The sequence below is a fragment of the Athene noctua genome, chromosome 8, assembly GCF_965140245.1.
Source record: "Athene noctua chromosome 8, bAthNoc1.hap1.1, whole genome shotgun sequence".
Classification (NCBI taxonomy): Eukaryota; Metazoa; Chordata; class Aves; order Strigiformes; family Strigidae; genus Athene; species Athene noctua.
Window position 1 is genome coordinate 24,365,980 of NC_134044.1, and position 19,415 is coordinate 24,385,394.

At 46.9% G+C, this 19,415-nt stretch overlaps 1 protein-coding gene across 4 annotated transcripts in view; it reads left to right on the forward strand.

The window, feature by feature from the left end:
• TNIK (TRAF2 and NCK interacting kinase) overlaps window positions 1–19,415 on the forward strand; it is a 164,512-nt gene that overhangs the window by 135,720 nt on the left and 9,377 nt on the right. For 2 of the 4 annotated variants that reach the window (XM_074911924.1, XM_074911926.1), the window contains 9 exons: window positions 695–801; window positions 3,564–3,727; window positions 4,897–4,994; window positions 5,711–5,734; window positions 9,230–9,414; window positions 12,563–12,689; window positions 14,903–15,067; window positions 18,535–18,649; window positions 19,216–19,386. In XM_074911924.1, the coding sequence (XP_074768025.1) occupies window positions 695–801; window positions 3,564–3,727; window positions 4,897–4,994; window positions 5,711–5,734; window positions 9,230–9,414; window positions 12,563–12,689; window positions 14,903–15,067; window positions 18,535–18,649; window positions 19,216–19,386 (1,156 nt within the window). The remainder of the gene's footprint in view (window positions 1–694; window positions 802–3,563; window positions 3,728–4,896; window positions 4,995–5,710; window positions 5,735–9,229; window positions 9,415–12,562; window positions 12,690–14,902; window positions 15,068–18,534; window positions 18,650–19,215; window positions 19,387–19,415) is intronic. The other 2 variants (XM_074911925.1, XM_074911927.1) reach the window with 1 other exon arrangement.

Sequence of the window (19,415 nt, forward strand, 5' to 3'; positions counted from 1 at the left end):
GCTGGTGCCCCCCCGGGATGAGGCAGGGCTCCAGGGTTACCCACCGTAGTGCCTGTAGGCTTTGGGTTTCTGCTGGCAGCGTTGGCAGTGAGCCGTCCTGCCGGCAGCGGGGCTTGGCAGCAGCATCCGAAGCTCAACGCAGGTCGTAGTGTTTAATGCGAGTGTTAGGTGGATCAGTCTGGATCTTTCCCCTATCAACCCTCTTGTTTCTCCACTGTCAACACCTCCTTCCTGCTGATGTGTGTTATATCTGAGCTAGAGATACTATAAAAACTCCACTATGGCTGCTGAAATGCACTTTAGTCTGAATTTTACCTTAAAAAATAAGTTTTCTGGGTTTTGTTGGATTTAAATTATATAGGTATATGTGTGTGCATATGTTCATTTTTTAGAAAGTGAATGCCCTGTTTGATGCTAGCCAGGCTGCTCTGTGTGCTGCTCGGGGCTCCTCTGCCGGGAGCATCCCTGACCGCACCTTCGGAGCTCGTTTCTGTCTCACACTCGGGCGATTCCTTTTAAAAGCCGAGAGCTTTGTGTTTTATAATTGCTGTAAATATTGCCTATCTCTCAGCAGGAAATCAATTGTAAGTCGAGTTTTAAGGCAGTGCTGAAGGGTGATCTCTCAGATGTGCAAACGGCTGCCTGGCGTGAGGGGGCAGACTGGGTGACAGCAAATGTCTCCGTTCTTTTCCAGGTGCCTCAACGAACCACTTCCATATCCCCTGCTCTGGCGAGGAAGAACTCCCCGGGCAATGGCAGCGCCCTGGGGCCCCGGCTGGGCTCCCAGCCCATCCGGGCAAGGTACGGACACAGAGGGGGCCGGGCAGGAGCGATCCCGGCGTGCTGCTGCCAGCGCTGCCTCTGGTATCACCTGGCTGGGGAGCCCCAACACAGGCTGGGGGTTAGCCCTGCTTTTGCTGGCTGGTAACAGCACGAGATCTGCAGTGCTCCCCTTGTCGCTGGGATGAACTTTCACATTTGTTAGTGTTTTGTACCAACACCGAAGGCTGTGAGCACTTGGATCCCCGGAGGCTTTGCTCCCTGGTCGGAATTTCGTTCCTGGGCATTGCAGGGTTTGGAGGTGGATGCTGTGTCTGCTGCTGTGGGGTCAAACGGGACTTTGGGCACTCCCTTTAGTGGAATTAGGTTCTGGTTCTCCCAGTCACCTTTTGCATGTGAGGGTCCATATAAGCCAGTGGGGAGATCTCAGTGATACGTACCATACATTTCCTATGCATCAGAGCAGCTTTTCGCAGATAACGACAGAGGAATGTGCTGGAGGACAGACACGGATACAGCTCGATCAGATCTTCCTTAGATGTAGATCAAGGATTAAATTCCTTTTGGTTTCTTGGGACTAGGGCCTTTAGCTTAGCCAGATCCAGCTCTCCAGCATGACAGTGTGCAGGGCACGCTCGTAGCACCCCGAGGAATGATGCTGCACCACAGCAGCAGCCTGATCTCTGCCATGTCAGAGCTATCCCTGGGCATGTTGAAAACGAGCAGGGAAGTTGACAGGCTCTGTTCAGAGCTGGGTGGAAAAAAACACAGCTTATTCATGCAAGAGCTTGTCTCTGGTTTGCAGAGCATCGTGGGCACATCGAGACCGCAGACAGGCATTCTCAAGGTAAATACGTGTTCCACATAGCCTTGTGTGATGGAGAGCTCCTTAGTTTCTTCTTCCTGCCTTGTCCTTTCATGGTGAGGTTAAAAAGTGAATGCTGGGATGTTTATAGCTGTGTGCTGTCACCTCTTTCAGCATACACCTTTCTTTCCAGCTCAGTGTCCCAGCCATGGATCAGCAAACTCACGTACAGTGGGCAGCAGCTTGGAGTAGCTGGCAGGGGTAGCAGAAGGGGAGAGAACATTTGCTGTTGTTCTTTTTTTTTTTTTTTTTAATTAGAGAAAAAAGCATTCACATCATGATTTGTTCTTCTTTATTGCTTAAGGCTGAGACATTTTGAATTCTTGAAAATGTTATTCTTTTAATTAGCTGTTGCTTGAAGGACAATTTAAAATGCAGAGGGATATTGGACTGGGTAATCCCAGTAAGTGATGGTATTGAAAATAAAAAGTGTAATGGGAGTCTGGGATTCAAGCTGAAGGTTGCCCAGTGTTCCATGCAGCCTCCCAGTCCCAGTCCTGGTAGGTACAGGTAAATACATGAGTTGCCAAAGTTTTCAAATACGTTTCATGATTTAATTTAGCTAAGGACACATCAGGCATACAACATGAGCTGGAGGCCTTCAGTTTGATGAAAACTGGAAATGATTAGGGTGCTTCCATGTCTGTTGAACTTAAGTATTCAGTGAAATTATTTCGTATTTCATTTCCCTCACAGTAATGTAACATTTGTCTCATTTTCCTTTTTAACCACCTCTCCTATTGGTTCTTGATTCTTCCCATGCATAAATGTAAATATTACTGAAATGTGCTTTCTTTTATTTGTCACCCTATTATAACAAATGAGGGGATATTTCCTTGCACACGGAAAGTTACTGTCTTGCTCTCATCATTTTAATACCCACCAGTGTCAATGCAAGATAACGCTAGGCAGAGATATAATAATATAATACCCATGTTAGGCAGCGTCCAAAAGATTCTCCCAACGACCCCGTTAAGGCAACGGGCCTTTGCATAATTTTCACCATCGTGGTTGTTCAAGGGACACGCCGTGCACGCCCCACAGACCTTGCACTTCACATGCACAGCCTCCCATTGCAATTACGTTCTGTCGTGTGGCACTGTTACCACATCATTTTTATGTACACAAAGCCCTAATTGGACTTGATGGAGAAAGCTTTTTGTACATTTTTCACAGGGCTTTGAATAATAAGATCACTTAATGGAAATACTGTATAAAACAAAATTGCATAACTCTGCGTGAACATGTCTTCTGATGTCATTTCAGTGCCAAATAAGAATTAATTTCCCAAAGGCACTTGATACCCAGAGAGATATTAGTCATTCTTTGTGTATCAAGGACGCGTTTTATTCTAGATTTATGTATGTTCACAAGGGTGAGAGAAATCAAGGAAGAAAAGTGGATAGCTGATGCAAGTTTGAAGCGAAGCCATGAAAATTGGGGAATGTGAGCAAGTGGTAAAAACGATCTGCAGCCTTGTTGCAGATAAGATCCTTTCTTCATTGAAATATTTCTTTCTCAGTCTAACAGCGATTTGCAAATGCCTGCTTTTATGATGAATATTGGTGGTTAATTAGATGACTGCAGCATTGCATATCTACAGGCTGGAAGGGAGTTCTGAGCAAAGAATCTTTTAATTTTTGTCAAATTTGGCAAAATAAGAGTAGAAAGCTTCTCTGGCTGATTTTCAGTTGTGGTGCGCCTTCATGAAGATGGTCAGTGCCTAATTCTACGTAGTCCCTCAGTGGGGCTTGCAGGCTCAGTAGCTTCAGAGGAGAAGACCTCAGCCCTGCCTTCTCCAGCTGAGGAGGTGTCTCCTCACCTTTGCAGCTGTCCCTGTCGGCACGGGAAGGATCTGAAGCCCCGGAGGCACATGTGACACCAGCTGACAGTGCCCCTCTGTTTTGTGCTCCCGCAGCAACCCGGACCTGAGGAGGACGGAGCCCATCGTGGAGAGCCCGCTGCAGAGGACCAGCAGTGGCAGCTCCTCCAGCTCCAGCACTCCCAGCTCCCAGCCCAGCTCCCAGGGCGGGTCCCAGCCTGGCTCCCAGGCTGGCTCCAGCGAGCGCAACCGAGTCAGAGGTGAGGTTCTTGAAAACATCCCTTAGCTCTGAACACGATTTCTGAGGCTCGTTCGATAAGCAGGAAGGGCAAGAGCTCTATAATGTCATGTTTGTTTTTTAAAAAATCAAAGGGTTCATCATTTCTGATGTACTCTCTGACGAGCTGGGCTCTTTGCAGAGGTGCCAACACTCCCTTCTGCCTGGATGCTGCTGTAGGATGCCCCTGGCAGCATGTGCAGCTCCTGTGCTGGGCATCGCAGTGCCAGGTAGCTTGTAAAAAGGAGATGAGGGTTATGCTTTAGGGTAAACGAAAAAAAATACTAGCATGTTTCCTATCTTCACTGACTCAGGCTCTCACTACTTCTGTTACGGTTTCTTTGGGAGCCTGTTCCACTTTTGGTGGGTGTATAATATTTTTTTGGAGCTTCATCTTTGTGCAAAGCCTGAGATGGGAGCAGAGGAGTGAATTCACCTGTAAGAAGCTTTCTCTAAAATGCTTTCACCAGGCAGCCGTGCTGACACTGGCTTTATGTTCCTAGCTGAATTGTTTCCTCTCATCTTAGAGCCACTCTTAAAGATATTCCATTCCCCTGTTTAATCGCAGTAGGAGTTGCTAAAGCACATGCAACCCATACATCTGCATTTCTGGCACAGCCCCTCAGTATAAATCCCCAGGGCTGAAGTGCATTAAAACAAATGCTGTCTCCATGCTTTGAATTTTTTATGACTTCGCCATAAGATGAGGTGTCTGACATTGAAATCATCACTCCTCTAGGTAGTCAATAAAAGGAGTTCATCACAAATTGTCCTTTTTGGTTTGATTTTGTTGTTACTAATGAGGAATCCTGTGACAAATAATGTCCTAGCGATGTCAGATGCTGCAGAGCTTTTAATTTATCACATGCCCTGCTCTTCTGCAAAGTGAATTTGTTTCTTTAGTAGAAAAAAGGGTGATAACGCTGCAAGAGGGCTGTCAGTGGAGGCTGGGCTGGATTATGGCTTCTGCTGCCGTATTGATGGAGACTTGTTGCAGGGACAGTCAAGCAGAGAGGAGCAGGAGGGTTTTTCGAGGCAACATAAGCAAAATATTGATAAAGCCCCTGCACCCACGTGTCCCAGGAGACAGGATGCAATGACAGCTTTCAGCAGCATTTTAATTCCCACTCTCTCCACTTGTCTTTTTCCCAGGGAACACCAAGCCCGAAGGGTCCCCTGTGCTCTCCCATGAGCCCACCAAGGTAAAGCAGGAAGACAACAGGGACGTGACGCGACCGAGCCGACCCGCTGTGAGTCTTAAATTATTTCCCATGGGAATGTTGCCAGCCAGCTTGGCCATGTTTCCCTTTGGTGCGGTGGCACAACTGCAGGGACCCCAAAAAAGAGGCTAGTACTGTTGCTTCTCCAGTGGAGAGACTGGAAAGCGGTGGTACGGCGAGAGCCTGTGGGAGATTTGAATGCTTAAGAGCGTGCATGAGTTTTTATCAGGAGCCCAAGTCTAGGGGAAAGCACTTAAGCCTGTGTTTTCACGTGAAGCAGTTGCTTAAGGGCTTTGCTAGCTTGGGCGTGGTGGTTGCCAATGGCACATTGTTGTGTTCCGTGCTGCATGTCCCCCCACGGCGGCCCGGCGGAGGGATGCTCTGCTCGGGAAGGCTGGGCCACCAGCCCCCGACAACTTTCACAGCTTAAAACCAAACCTGGTAGTGGTCTCTGTACACTCCCATTTTATTATTCTGAGCAAAATCTCATCCGAAGTGTTTCCTCCTGGTTTAATGCTGTTGACATTTGTATTTTAAAACTGCAGAGTCGGCCTAATAATGAAATGAATTTTCACTGCTTCTCTTTTTTAATGTGTATTAATGTTTTGTTGATGTTTTTTTTCTCTACACTCCACAGCGTTGAGCTAACAATTCTAATTTTATTTCTAACCTGCTTGCCCTTCCTCTGGCTTTTTCCTGTCCCGATCTGTTTCCTCTGATGCTGATTATTCTTCCTTTACCCACAGAGCTATAAGAAAGCTATAGATGAGGTTAGTGATATCTTTTCTCAGTGTGTCATGCCTATGCAAGGTTGAGTAGATAGTGCTTAATATCGAACCGGGTGGTTTTTGGTGCTGACACTGAAAGAGGTGGTGATGCAATCGTGGGTCAGACGGGAGACCAAACGGCCGTGTTTCGGCATAGGGACCTGCCCGCAGGGAGGGGAGCGGTGCTGCCCGTGTGTTCTGCTCGGCCGTGGGCTGCCTCAAATCCGCTGGCCAGACCACTTGCATGGAGGCCGTGGCCAGAAGTGCCCCAACGTTCACGCGCGGAGCAAACGGCGCTGCCGTTGTTCGGCTTAGTTGAAGGAGAAAGAGCAAGAGCGAAGGTTTCTCATGCCAGTGGAGGTAGTCTGGGCAGCCTGCACCCCTCACCACATTCTGCTCTCAGCTACAGCCCCTGGCCACCCACTGATTTCAGTGGGGCCATCGAGCACTATTTGAAATGCATTTTAAGCCTAATTCAAATGAAGGCTCTTGGCATATGATGGAAAAGAGAGGTGGAATATAGTGCCTCATCTATTCTCATAGACCAGGCCATCAGCTGTAAAGCCAAAGTCATCAGAGCTCTCTTGGAGGTTGATGGGCAATGCTAGTCTTCATCCATCCTCTTAAAAAAATAAGAGTCCTGAATTCCACCTTTTTCACCATATGATAATACTTTAAATGGTTGTGCATCTGGCGATGGTGAATGTTTAGATACTCGTGGGACAAGACCAAACATTCCTGATTTAGCATTTCACTTGCCTCACGCTTGCATCGCTGTGCACACACTGCTGATACTGGGAACTGCAGGGCTGTAATGAAAAGTACTGGTATCAGCAGCCTCTCCTGCAGCCTCTTTCCTCTAAAAATAGAAGATAAGGAAGATGTGCTGGTTAGTTAACTTGTTCTTTTGGATAAAACATGAGCAATGCATTTTGTTTAATGAGGTGCTTTGTTATAGAAAAAGCACATAAATCAGTGTCTATTTAGAGGCAGCGTGTGTGCTAAATTCAAGTTCAATGAGCTATGGGATTTTGGAAACCCATCTGACTTGATTCCAGCAAATATTAAATCCAAAGAAGTCTTTGTAATTAAAAGTAATTAAAGAGCACCGATACTGCTAACTTATGTATTATGCCACCCTCAGTAATAACATTTCGTACACATGTGGAACTACAGAGCACTTTCTTTCCGGTTGTCAGATTGTTTCTGGTCCAAGAGCAACTCAGTGAAGCCGTTTAATCCTACAAAGTGCTCATTACTTAGAGAAAATGATAGCATCAAAGAATTAACCATCCCGAGGCAAAGCTTTAACTAGGAAATATGAGTTATCTGATGATATTGTCTGGGAGTATTATTGCTGTTATAACTTCCAAATTAGTTATTAAAAACTAATTAAGCTGATTTTTAAAATACTCGACTGTCTTCTAGTGATGACCAAAGAAGGCTGATAGGGTGCCTTGTAGCACGTTGGAAATGGAAGCTGCAGAATAGAAGTAATTTTTGTGGTCTGTGGCTGTGATAGGGAAGGGTTCAGTCCTAGTCCCGCACTGCAGGACATCCAGCTGCAATTTTAACAGGCTCTTAGTCCTAAAGTCCTTTTTAAAGTTAAGAAGGCTCTAATCCAACTCAAAGGCAAGTGCTCAATGAAGAATGTATTTTATACTCTAAATGGAAAGCATTGTTAAGCTGTTGAAACTGTCATTGATTCTTATTTAGGAAAAGAAACAATCATATCATAAAAGCTGCTACAGCGCTAATTAAAATAATTAGTTGCCATGACTGCAGATTTGACTGTATTTCAATCCCAAACATGTTGACATCAGAAGTAAAGTCTTGAAATTCCACATTCTCTCTTTAATCGTGATTAAAAGTCTTTCTTTAGAGGTACAGAGAGCATTTGGAGATGGGTATATAACACCCATCACAGGTAGCTGCTGTGAAGCAGGGATTGATCCTCGTGTTTTTTTAAAAAAACCCAAACCCATCTTTTTTTGGTATACTAATATTTAGGGGTGTGATGCAAAGCTCTCTGACGTCCCTGGGAGTCTCTGCTCTATGTCAGAGGCCAGGCAGGGCAGACCTGGGAGCAGAATGTGTGGCTGCCCGCCGGTGGAAGCCCGCCGGGAGGTGTGGGTCATCGATAACCCAAGTACAAACGGCTTGCAAAATATTCCTGCTTCACGATTAAAAAAATAAACTGGGTTTGCATCTCAGCCATAGAGGTTTTCCATCGTTTTCTTCACATGTCGACGGGATAGATTTTAAGAGCTCCCTTTGCAACCGTAATTAATATTGCCGTAGTCGCCCTGCTGGAACGGTAAACTGGAAATGCAGTAAATGAGAGTATGGCCGTAAGACAATTGTGGAATTTAGTCTTTTTCAATGAGTTTCTTTCTCCCTAATCCTTTATCTCTGACCGAATGCACTGATGCCTACCTCGGTCACTAATATAGGGAGAAATGGTAAGACTGACAATTGCGATGCTTTGTTCGTCATGTGCATGTCTTGTGCAACAGAGTTCTCTAACCCATTCTAATTCGAGCTCTCATGCTTTTCTGCCCTACTGCTTCCCCCTGCATTGCTATAAAAGCATGTAAGATAACAAAAAGTCTCTTTTCTACACGGTGCCTGCCATGTTCCTTGTTTTGAAATAGCAGTGTCTATTTTATGACTGTCGGGTCTGAGACCTCATCAAAGTCATGGTAAACTGAAAAATTATTACTAGGCTTTGGGACTGCTCCTATCTTTTTTTCTTGTTTCAAGGCTTTTTTTTTTTTTTTCCCCCCTTAGCTTGTAGGCTGCCACATTTCATATAAAGTGCTTAATGGGTCCTGCTGAGGGATTTTTTATTTTTTTTTTATCGTGTGGCTGACTCAGAGCTGTGACTCCAAAGTCTGGCTGAGCTGGGCGCTTCTCCTCGTGCTCCTCACCGCCTCTCGGCAGCTGCCCGACAGCGGAGACTCGCCACGGAAGCAGCTCTTGATGTGGGGATTTTGCACCACTCCGTGGGAGATGCTGTCATTGCTTCCTTCCCAAATGCATTTATTACAGAATAAATACAATTACGGGGTCTCTTTGAGAAGTTTGAAAGAAAAGAAAACCCTGCAGGAGAAATTCTCTGAGCCAATCTTTGAGATGACATTGTTTTCCAGTTTACTATGATGGTGACTGAACTTCACCTTTTCCAACAAATACAATTTTGTCGTGTATATACATATAAGTGTGTGTATATATATGCACATACACGTTCCAAACAGAAAAAGAAGAGGTTGGCTATTGATTTTTTCAGTGAGCGTAAATCAGTTTTGTTTTGTTTAATAAATGCTACATGCTACAAACATTGTCTTACGTTCGTCTCATGTTTGTAACGACTCTGTAAAGCTATTTCTTGTTGCTCGTGCTGTTAGCATTGGCTTTTGAAGAGATGTATGTGACGTTCTCCTCGCTTTAAATATAATAGCCACTCCTTTCTTGTTTTCTTGCCCCCATCCCCTTTAGGATCTGACGGCCTTAGCCAAAGAGTTGAGGGAGCTGCGCATCGAAGAAACCAATCGCCCCCTGAAGAAGGTGACGGACTACTCCTCCTCCAGCGAGGAGTCAGAAAGCAGTGAGGAGGAGGAGGAGGATGGGGAAAACGAGACACATGATGGGACCGTGCCCGTCAGCGACATTCCACGGCTTATGTAAGAAATGCTTTCTTTTTGGGGGGCAAACCGTGTAACCACAGTGTGTCTTGGTCTAGAGAAGCAGTAGCTGTGATATGAGACGTGTTTGGTGGCTGGAGCTGGGAACGGTGTCACAGTTGCAAGGGAAAATTTACTCGGATGAGTCTTTTTTCTGGTCCAAACCAGAAATACTTAATGGGAAAAAATGTATTATTTCCACTGCACATTCAGTGAACTTGGACTCCAAGCTGATGGGCCTGTTCCTGCTGATGAGCAAGGCAGATTTTTGGCCAGTGTGGACACACCTGAGCTCATCCACACCTTGGGTCCTGGCCACAGGGTTGGCGTATTAAAGCTCTGCCTGCTCTTGAGCCGAGTCTTGCCCCAAATCAAGCCATGCTGAAGTGCAGTACTTGGTGGCCTGCCCAGTGCCAACTGGTAGAGCCAGAATTATAATAATCCTGAATCTTTATTTTTGATTCTTGTCCTTGACTCAGTCACTGTGCAAGCAGCAAAACGTGGCAGGCTAAAACACTGAAACAAAAAAGTCAGCGGACTATACTATTGTGTCCCCATTACAGGTCATGGGACACTTGTGCTTTTGAATATCTCTAGAGGAGGGAGGAGGGCAGCGCAGCTTCAACACACACCCAACAGCTGTCATCGTGCAGAGCAAGCTCATAGAGCATCCCTACCCGGGCTCCCTGCCCAGTGCTTTGCAGCACTAGCACTGCAGGGGCCTTTTGGGGGGTTCTCTGCTTGGCAGTGGGGTCTGACTCCTGCCCCTTTGAATTCACAGAGGAGTTGTGGGAAGGCTTTAGGGGATTTGCGTTTTAATCATCTCATTTCCATTCTTGCTCCTAAATGACTTATTAGTCGATATAGGTGTACGTGGCTTCGTAGTGGTGGGCTGTGGAGCAACAGGGAAGCACTCTGGGTGGCAAGGAGACCTTGGGGTTCCACGTCATGCAGAGTGCCAAGCTCCTGGGTTGGAGCTTTCTTCCAGCAGAAGAATAAAAATCAGAGCTCTTGGAATTTGTTTGAGAAAGTCAGGAGACAGAGGGTTGGCTCTGAATATGCAGCAGTCGGATGGGCAGTCACCTGTGCGAGAAGGGGCCTCCGGCCGCTCACAGAAGCGGAGTTTAATCAGGAGTGGTTAATGTGTACTGACATCCTTCCACCAAACACCTTGGGTCTGACAGAGCACCTTTCAGTGGGTGAAATAATTCACTGAAGGCTTTGCAGCCGTATGTGTCAGACGACAGGCGTGGTGGTGAGATGGGTGCCCCTGACCTGCTGCCAGCCAAACGCCTCTTGTCCCATAACGTCCTGTTGACGAACGTGCCCCAGAGACTGAACGTGGAGATGCAAACCCTTGGTGTCACAGTGAGGTGGCAGGAGCTCTGTGGGCATGGCTGCACTGCTGTGTCTCTGGGCAAAAAGAAAGCAAATGCTTGGCTTTAACACTTATTTTACAAAAGGAACCTTAGCTCAAGTTCAGACTAGATGTAGTTGGGCATTTTTCTGTCAAAGCTTTATGTTTCCTGTGTTCAGTGTTCTTCATTAAGAATTGGGGCTGAGAGAGATCATCTCATCTTCTCCTGCATCTTCTGAGTGATCTTTGTATAACCCATTTTTAAACTTCCCTGGGCATCCTCTCTGAGCAGTGGGCTGCTCTTCATTCCAGCTCTGTCCAGGTCTCTCCTGCTGCAGTATAAGCCCATCCATCGCTTTGTGTCCCAGAGGATAGGAGGGACTGTTCACTCCTTCCACCCCTGCAGATACCTTTTCTCCATCTGAAGACTGTGATGTCTCACTTCAGCTCCCTCTCCTCTGAGCTGTGCAAGCCAGCTTTTGCCCATGTCCAGGGATTTCTTTCAGGTTGACATGGAAACTGCACACTGATGAAATTTAGGACCTTGGGGCTACCACAGCCATTCATTCACTTACTGTACAGTCTCAAAATTAGCATACCCTCCTTTCTCTCTGCTCTCTTATTTCTAAAACTGGAATAACTGTGTTTTCTTATCCTTTGGTGGTATTGAAAAGCTAATGGTAGGTAGTAAGGTCTGAGCTGTGGAAGTGTAGCATGCTGCTGTCAGGAGTGCTTTGGTGATGCCTGTCCAGTCGTACGTTTGGTACGATGCAGGTGAGGATCCATCGTGGAGCCAGTCCCTCCTTGGGGTCCCTGGGGCTCACATTGGACTGGTGACCCCCGTGATTAATGCAGGCTTGCTTTGGCCTTTCACACTCCCTCATGGACATTGACAGGTAGGTGTGCACGGGGATGCCATGTTAAAGAGTGAATTACCTCATCCTGATGGAAAGCACTCAGTCTGTATGGCTTTTAAATGTGAAGTAACAGGTCTCTTCAGCAACATCTTCATAACCACCTTTGGCATTTTCCAGCACACAGGCAGGGCTAGGTACTTAGGCACTTTGTCGTTTGCTTTTGGTTTTGTTTGAATTATATTTAAGCAGCTGGTCTGCTAAGAACGTAATAAAAGAGTAACGGTGGCTACTCACCACCTGCAACATCCACTCTCTGGCAGTCCTAAAATTTAACGTGTATGAGAATAAATTCCAGCCTCTCTCTTGAGATAGGAGCGCAGAGATAAACTCAAGGCAAAATCACAGGTTAGGGCTAAATTTTCACCTGGAAAACAGCAGAAAGCTACAGGACACAACTTGTACTCCTGCCCACACATCCTCCAAACCCCATCCCATCACTTGTTGTCTTTTGTCATCGGACACTCTGATGTACTGTACCTTTTTCAGGGGTTGAGATGGCAAATAAAAGGAATGAATGATTTTTTTAAAAACTTTCTGAAGTGGAAAAAATGTTATAAAGTAGAGTGGGACTGCAACTCCTCATTACCTGTTCATCAGTGCTCCTCTCAGGGTACCTTGGGTCAAGAAAGGCCCTTCTTTTGGGTCTCCATGTAGTGTATCAACTTGGCCCTGGGTCACTTAAGGGGATATATTTTCCAATTTTATCCAGCTGTGGATATATTTCTACACTTAGGTGAATATATTTTCCCATTTTTCTTCCCATGAAATAGATACAAAGCCTTACCCTGATTAAAATAATATTGTACTGGAAGATTTTTGATCTAGTTTTGTAAAAAAAATATTAATCATTAATGCTTTTCCATTTTGTCCTCAGACCAACGGGGATTCCTGGAAGCAATGAGCCGTACAACCTGGGAATGGTGACAACCCACGGGCTGGAGACTTCCCATGCAGATACGTTTAGCAATATTTCAAGGGAAGGGACTTTAATGGTGAGGGAGGTAAGTTGTAAAACAGATATTTCCATGGAGCATCTTCAGGAGGTTTTGCCCATGTAAGCACAAAAACTAACAGTGCTGTGTGTCCGGAACACAAAATGACGGAGTAAATTGTGCTCGTTAGCGCTCTTGTTAATACAGTTTACGCTTGGAGCAAATGTGACAAGTGCAAATGTTTCTCAGAACTACAAACAGCAGTGAATAGTAATGCCAGGGCACGGCGGGGAGGATGTTCATACAAATGACTCTGCCGTAATCCAACAATAGCTCCAGGCAACAGAAGTTATCTTCAATTTACAGCATTTAGTGAATATACTTGGAACCGGGCCCAAAGTTTCCCCTTTTCTTCCCAACCTTTGCCACCGTGTCAGAGGCACGCAGTGTTTGTAGAGCATTTGGAGGCTTTTATGAGGGGCTGGTCCTGCTCAGGGAGGGCCAAACCCCGCTCCCCACCAGCCAGCCCCGCTGCGGGGGTCACTGGGCATCCCATGCAGTTGCGAGCCCCCGGCTCCGGCGTCGCGGAGGTAGGGCTGCGGTGGAAGCAGTCCTGGTGCAGGGTACTGCAGGAGTGAGGCAGAGGAGGCACGTTTGGTTGGCTGTGGGAGATCTCCCCCAGTGTTTCTGAGTTTCCCAGTTGCTGGAACGTGCTGGTGATGCTGCTGGAAATGCAGACAAGGCAGCAGGTCTCCTGGTGAGGGGGCAGGAGGGTCTGGCAGTTAGTAAAACGAGGGAGTCACTCCTGGTGACATGTAAAGGTGGTGGATGGGAGAGGAGAAGGAGGGAGGGGAGTTTGAAGTCAGCAATCATAAAGCAGAAATGTTAGATCAAAAACTAGATTTGAGCAGCATTTTAATTCTTAATTCCATTTATATAAAATACAAGGAAAATATAAGCAACTTTGAAAGAGAGGAAGGAGTTAGCAAAATAAATCACTATGTGTTTGCTGCCTTTCTCCATGAGTTTTGGAGGTGGACAGCAATGCACAGCCCACCCCATCCCTCCCTGGCGTGGAGCTGTTGGGAGCAGGGATCCTCAGCCTGGGCAGCTCTCTGCCCATCCTTGTAGCAGGGAGGATGATGTGGTTGAGCAGGAGAACACGTCACTGCTGTAACAGGCAGCCATTTCTGAAATGAGCTTGGTGTTCAGCATCACAACTGTAAAACACGTGCCAGGCCAGCAAGGCCGTGTGAGAAAACCAGTGATGCAGGAGGTTTAAAAGCCACAGGCAAGTCAAGCAGCTGGGAAACTAGCTTTGGGAGGAGGGAGCATGAGAAGAAACCCAAACTGCAGCCTCGTGCTTACTGTTTGCTCCCCAGCACCGCCGTAGCCATTCGAGGACAGACTCACCGAGGTCAGTGGGCTTTGGGCAAAGGGCTTTTCACTCTTTGGTGGGATGGTGAGGTGGTTGAAGGTGAGAGTAATGAGTGATCAAAAGATAAATGTTGTCAGGACTGGTCAGAAACTCACTGAGCCTGTTCAGAGGGAGTTTGCCACTAATCCCAGTAAATGGACGAGTCTCAGTCATGGTCTCACTGATGTGCTCCAGGTAGGTGGGATTCATCAAAACGGCAAATATCTCAAAACGATACGCAGGGAAGGGAGAAACTTCCCAACACCTGCCGTGCACGAGGTGGGGATGGAGAGGAAGGGGAGCCCCGGGGAAACCCCGGGAACCTTGTGCACGGAGCGAGGTGCCAGTCGTTCTGCCGACGCTGCCGCTGTTCACTGCTGGTTTGGGTTACAGAAACATGCGACGGGGGCTGTGTTGGCATTTGCAGTCAGGCTACTCACTGCTGTAGCTGTGCAAAGCCGTTGAGGCTAACGCTGATCAAGGGGTCAGATTCTGCTGTCGCTGGTGGCCGGTGGCCGTCTGGGAGGAGAGCTGGCCATGGGGTTTGCACCCATGGTGGCAAGAGCAGAATCTGCCCTATGTTCCTTGTCTCAAAATGACAGTGATCAGGCTTCTCTCGCTCTAACATGGCTAATTACTCTGTATTGACTTTGTGATTAATCCTGTCTTTATTTCTCCTGGGATGGGGGGTTGGTTTGCTGCTTGCGAGATTGCATGGGGATGGAAACAGAGAGGGTCCTTCTCCTGTGCTTGCTCTGGGAACTGGGGGACTGCCGACGACTTGGTTTTGTTTGTTTTTTTTTTTTTCTCTTCTTTTTCTTTTCCCCCCCCTTCTCTTTCTTCCTCATGCCTTGTGTCTCTGCAGACCTCTGGTGAAAAAAAGCGTTCTGGCCACGCAGCCAGCAATGGCTTTGCAGGTCACATCAATCTCCCTGACCTGGTGCAGCAAAGCCACTCGCCTGCGGGCACGCCGACCGAGGCCCTGGGGCGAGTCTCCACGCATGCGCAGGACATGGACTCGGTGCCTGAAGTAGGTGGTGGGGGGATCCTCTTTCTCCTTTGCATCGCTTTAAACAAGTATTAACATCTCTGCCCCATAAAAGGACTTTCCTGCTTTCCTCCCTGGCTTTCTTGGCTCTTCTCTCTCTCTGTTTCTGGTTCACGTGGGTGAGTGTAGTGGAATACAAGGGAAGCTGATGGGTTAGTGCTATATGGGTGTATGGCTGATGGTAGAAATGTATATTAGGTGTTCTCTCAAGCCCACCAGCTGGAGTTTTGGTGGTGATGGCGTGAATGCTGCCAGCTGATTTGAAAAAACCTTTTTTTTTTTTTTTTTTACACTTGGAAATAGAAGAAAATTATGAGAGCCAGTGATGCCATTAACTTCAACTGGGCCCAGCTTCTACCTGTACAATCTCTGATACTTAACGTGATTCAAAAGTTTAGCAAAAACTCCAAAGCCAACAAAATTCTGCATAGTTCTTCAGACTAGAAAAGACCTACACACCTTTAAAATGGTGTGTTTCCTGTCATGGCAAAGTCTTTCTCCCTGGGAGCTGTTTTACAGGGACACAATTGAACATGACCATTGTATAAGGCGTAAAAAGTCCTAGAAAGTGCAACATGTGACACATAAGACAAGGGAATTGATGTGTCCTGGTTACTATCACCATCTGTGGGAACCAGGCACAGTTCTCTGTTTTCCCATGAGAAATCAACTAATGTGGTGCTAAATAAGCTATTTTACTTCATTTTTTTTTCTTTTCATTTTGTTGGTTATACATCCGAAGTTCTGTCATCGTATTCTCTTTCATAGAAATGATTTACTCATTTTATGGTGTACTTTTACTAGCAGTATAAAAAAAAATTGCCTGGAATTGGGCATTGATAAAACGTAAGAACAGATGGTGCGTGACTTGACCTCAAGATTTTATCCATTTCCTTGTTGCCTTTAAAAGCAGTGATGAGAGAGTTGATGCTGAAAGTAACACCTTCCACGGTCATCCTGGGACTGCTTAAACACGGGCAAGGATTGGATTTAAATATATTCATTTACAGAATACCAACCAAGAAGATCTTTTCCATTTCTAAAAACGCATTTTTAGGGCTGACTGAGCCGGGAGTGGGTGGAAGTGGAAACTTGGGGATTTAGTTCACAGGCTTCCAGGTGACTCATGGTGCTGCAAGCAAAAAGAAAGGAGCAAGCACAGCCTCACCCTGCAGCTTGATGCTGTATCTGTAAGCCACCACGGAGGTTTGCAGGCAATTGAACAGGACCTGGAGGAAGATGAGGTCTTAATATTTAAATAACAGACTTGGTAGTTATTAAAATGCCAGCTTCTTAGGAGAATAGCTGAATCTGAGCTAAGAAAATAAATGCTCGGTGCATTGAGGTGAGGGGTTTCTTCATACTTCAGTTATCAGAAAGCATTGACTCTCAGCTGGAAAGCATCCCTGTAAATACTGAATTTTCCTCCTCCTTGAACTGTTTGTGTTTTATGGAAAAGACATCCAGCACCGGGAACAAATTGTGTATTTCTTGGATATGAAAGAAGCATATATCTTATATGCACACACAGATATGGCCGCACTGTGTATGTAAATGCAGTATCTGTTCCTGCAGCCTTCCCTGCCGCAGGCTGTTTAACTCCTTCCGCAGGTCTCAGTTACCACGTACTTTTTGGAAATTCATCCGTTTCTATGGAAACAGGCAGACTGTCAAGGGAAGAGATATGGGAGGGAAGCGGGATGCGCAGCGTGGTTTTGGCAGGCGTAGGGCATGGATGCTGGCTCACCCCTGGATGCCAGCCCCAAAATGTTTGGAAAGTCCCGAGCCATGAGGGAGCTCACGCACTCGATGTTTTTTTTGCCCCTAAATCTTTTGGTGGCCCACTGGAGGACAGGTACGAGCCCAGCCCAGTATCGGTACGGATGTGTTGGGGTGATGGTTCCCCATGGCACACCTTGTCCCTGTGGCAGTTGTTGGCACAGGGAGCAGCCTGGGCTCTGGTGACGTAAAAGCTGAGGAAGATTTATTTCAGGGAAGGAAAATGTCCCGAGGAAGAAAAATGTGAGTGGTAATGCTGCTGCAGAGCAAGTTGGTTTTTGCTGCTGTGACAGCTCTTAACGGAGCTCGTGCATAAAGCATCTCCTGGGTAAATACTGGGGTAGGAAAAAAGCTGCTCAACAAGGAGGGGAAAATCATGTCACTTTGACTCCCAAGGCAAGGATTTTCTTTTGCATGGGAGAAGGTCTTAGCCTCATTTTCTGTCTTAACAAAGCAATGGCTTTAAAAAGAAAGCAACATGATGTTACGGTTTGTTCCTCCGCACGTTGCCTTGGCAAAGTATTGGCTCTGACATTCCCTGCGATACCTTCAGGTTAAGTTCTCTTACCTTAGAAATGATCCTTTCTGTAATGCTGTGAACAATTTAAAACATTTCATTGAAACTGCAAGCGACCCATACGTGTCATCCTCAAAGCGTGCTGAAGACCAGACTTTGGTGGGGATGGAGCAATGTCAGGGAGGTCATCTTCTGATGGGCCTGAGTACCCGAGGCATTTTCAAAAACCCCCTGATCAAAATCTCTCCCTAAAGCACCACACAATTCACCCCCAGCCTTTCCCACCTCCAGCACCTCAGGTCCTTCCAAAAGCAGAGTGGCCAGACATACTGAGGGGCATTGACGGGTCCTGCCTCAGCGGTAGGTGTGAGGACCGGCAATACCAGCAGAAGAAAAAATAGGTGTTTTGCTAGAGAGCTGCTTTCCCAGGGGCATCAACGTTTTGGGCTTAGTCCAGCAAATCCCTAGATAACACGCAGTAAAAGCAGAGCAATGTTACAGCTGTATGAGCTCTGCTGCCTATGCTTTACAGGTCCTATAATAGATTTCCACCTGTTGAAAGAAAATCTTCACTCAGACTGTGCTACTTAGAGTTTGGCTTTGGCACAAGGAAAGCCACAGTCCCGCCTTTTCCAGCTCTCTGAATTACCCTGGTGATCACTGGGTCCATGTCAGCTGCCCCATGCCAGGGCTTGCCAGGGCTCCCAGCACCATCCTGCCAGCCTTGGCTGCACCCTGGGCGAGTGGGAAAAGCAAACCCTCACCTGCCTGACACCCCAGGGCAGGCTTTTTAAGCAGGTGTGTTACACGCAGACAGGTTGGTTTTTTACCTGCTCTGACTTTTGCCTCTGGCCCTGCGGCTTCTCCGCTAACCGGTCTCATGGCTGTGCTGTGCTTCTGCCTGCGAGAAGAGAGCAGAGCCAGGCCCTACTCCTCTTCGTCTTCTGTTGCTCACGGACACGCACAAATCCAATTTAATGTTTTTCCTGATTAGTTACGGGGGAGGAGGAGCAGGTGTTCATATAAGGCTCAAAAAGGGCACCACAAGGGCAGGCACTGTGTCTGCTAATTAGCAAGCCTTAAATATACACACAGACACAAAACTAGTGTTATTTCTGGGCTCTGAGCTCTCTCTCTGCTGTTTATTTTCCAGTATGGTATGGGAAGTAGCACCAAAGCCTCTTTCACCCCCTTTGTGGACACTAGAGTGTATCAGACCTCGCCTACTGATGAAGATGAAGATGAGGACGAAGAGTCATCTGCTACTGGTAGGAGGCAATGTGGCCAGCTTGAGAGGGGAAGGTCTTACTGAAACCAGGTCGTGGGGCCCAGATAACCCCACTGAACCTCTTTCATATTTCACTTACTCTTGTCCAAACATTGCTCGTATCTGCATCCATGTGCTCTCCAGTTTCCATCCAACTTCTTCTCCCCCGTGAGCGAAATGCCACCAGAAAGATCTGAGAGCAAAACAGGGAGCAGCAGCCAGGAGAAATGTTCCTGGCAGAACCAGGAGGTGGTAATCTCTCCAAAAAGCTGGCAGTTGCTCTGAAATCATTGACAATGGCTGGATGCGGGCATGCAGGCAGCGAATAGTACTGGCCAGCTCGGTAGGCAGGGCTGGAGGTCTGGGGATATCACCTGCTGATGGGTTTGGTGTTGGCTGGTTCCAACCGACAAGTAAATCCTAATGATCCCTCTTCAAAGTAGTAGCTTGTGACATAGTGATGATTCCCCCATCAGGAAATAAACCAGCTATTGTCTTCCTATCCTGAAAAAGAGGTGACAGAAGGGTTAGTCCATCACACCTTCCTACCTTGTGTTTCCTTCCAAGCCCTGTTCACCAGCGAGCTGCTCAGACAGGAGCAGGCCAAGCTGAATGAAGCTCGGAAGATCTCGGTGGTGAACGTCAACCCCACCAACATCCGTCCCCACAGTGACACCCCGGAGATCCGGAAGTACAAGAAGCGCTTCAACTCGGAGATACTCTGTGCTGCTTTATGGGGTAAGCCCTGAGCACATCCGAGTGTCGTC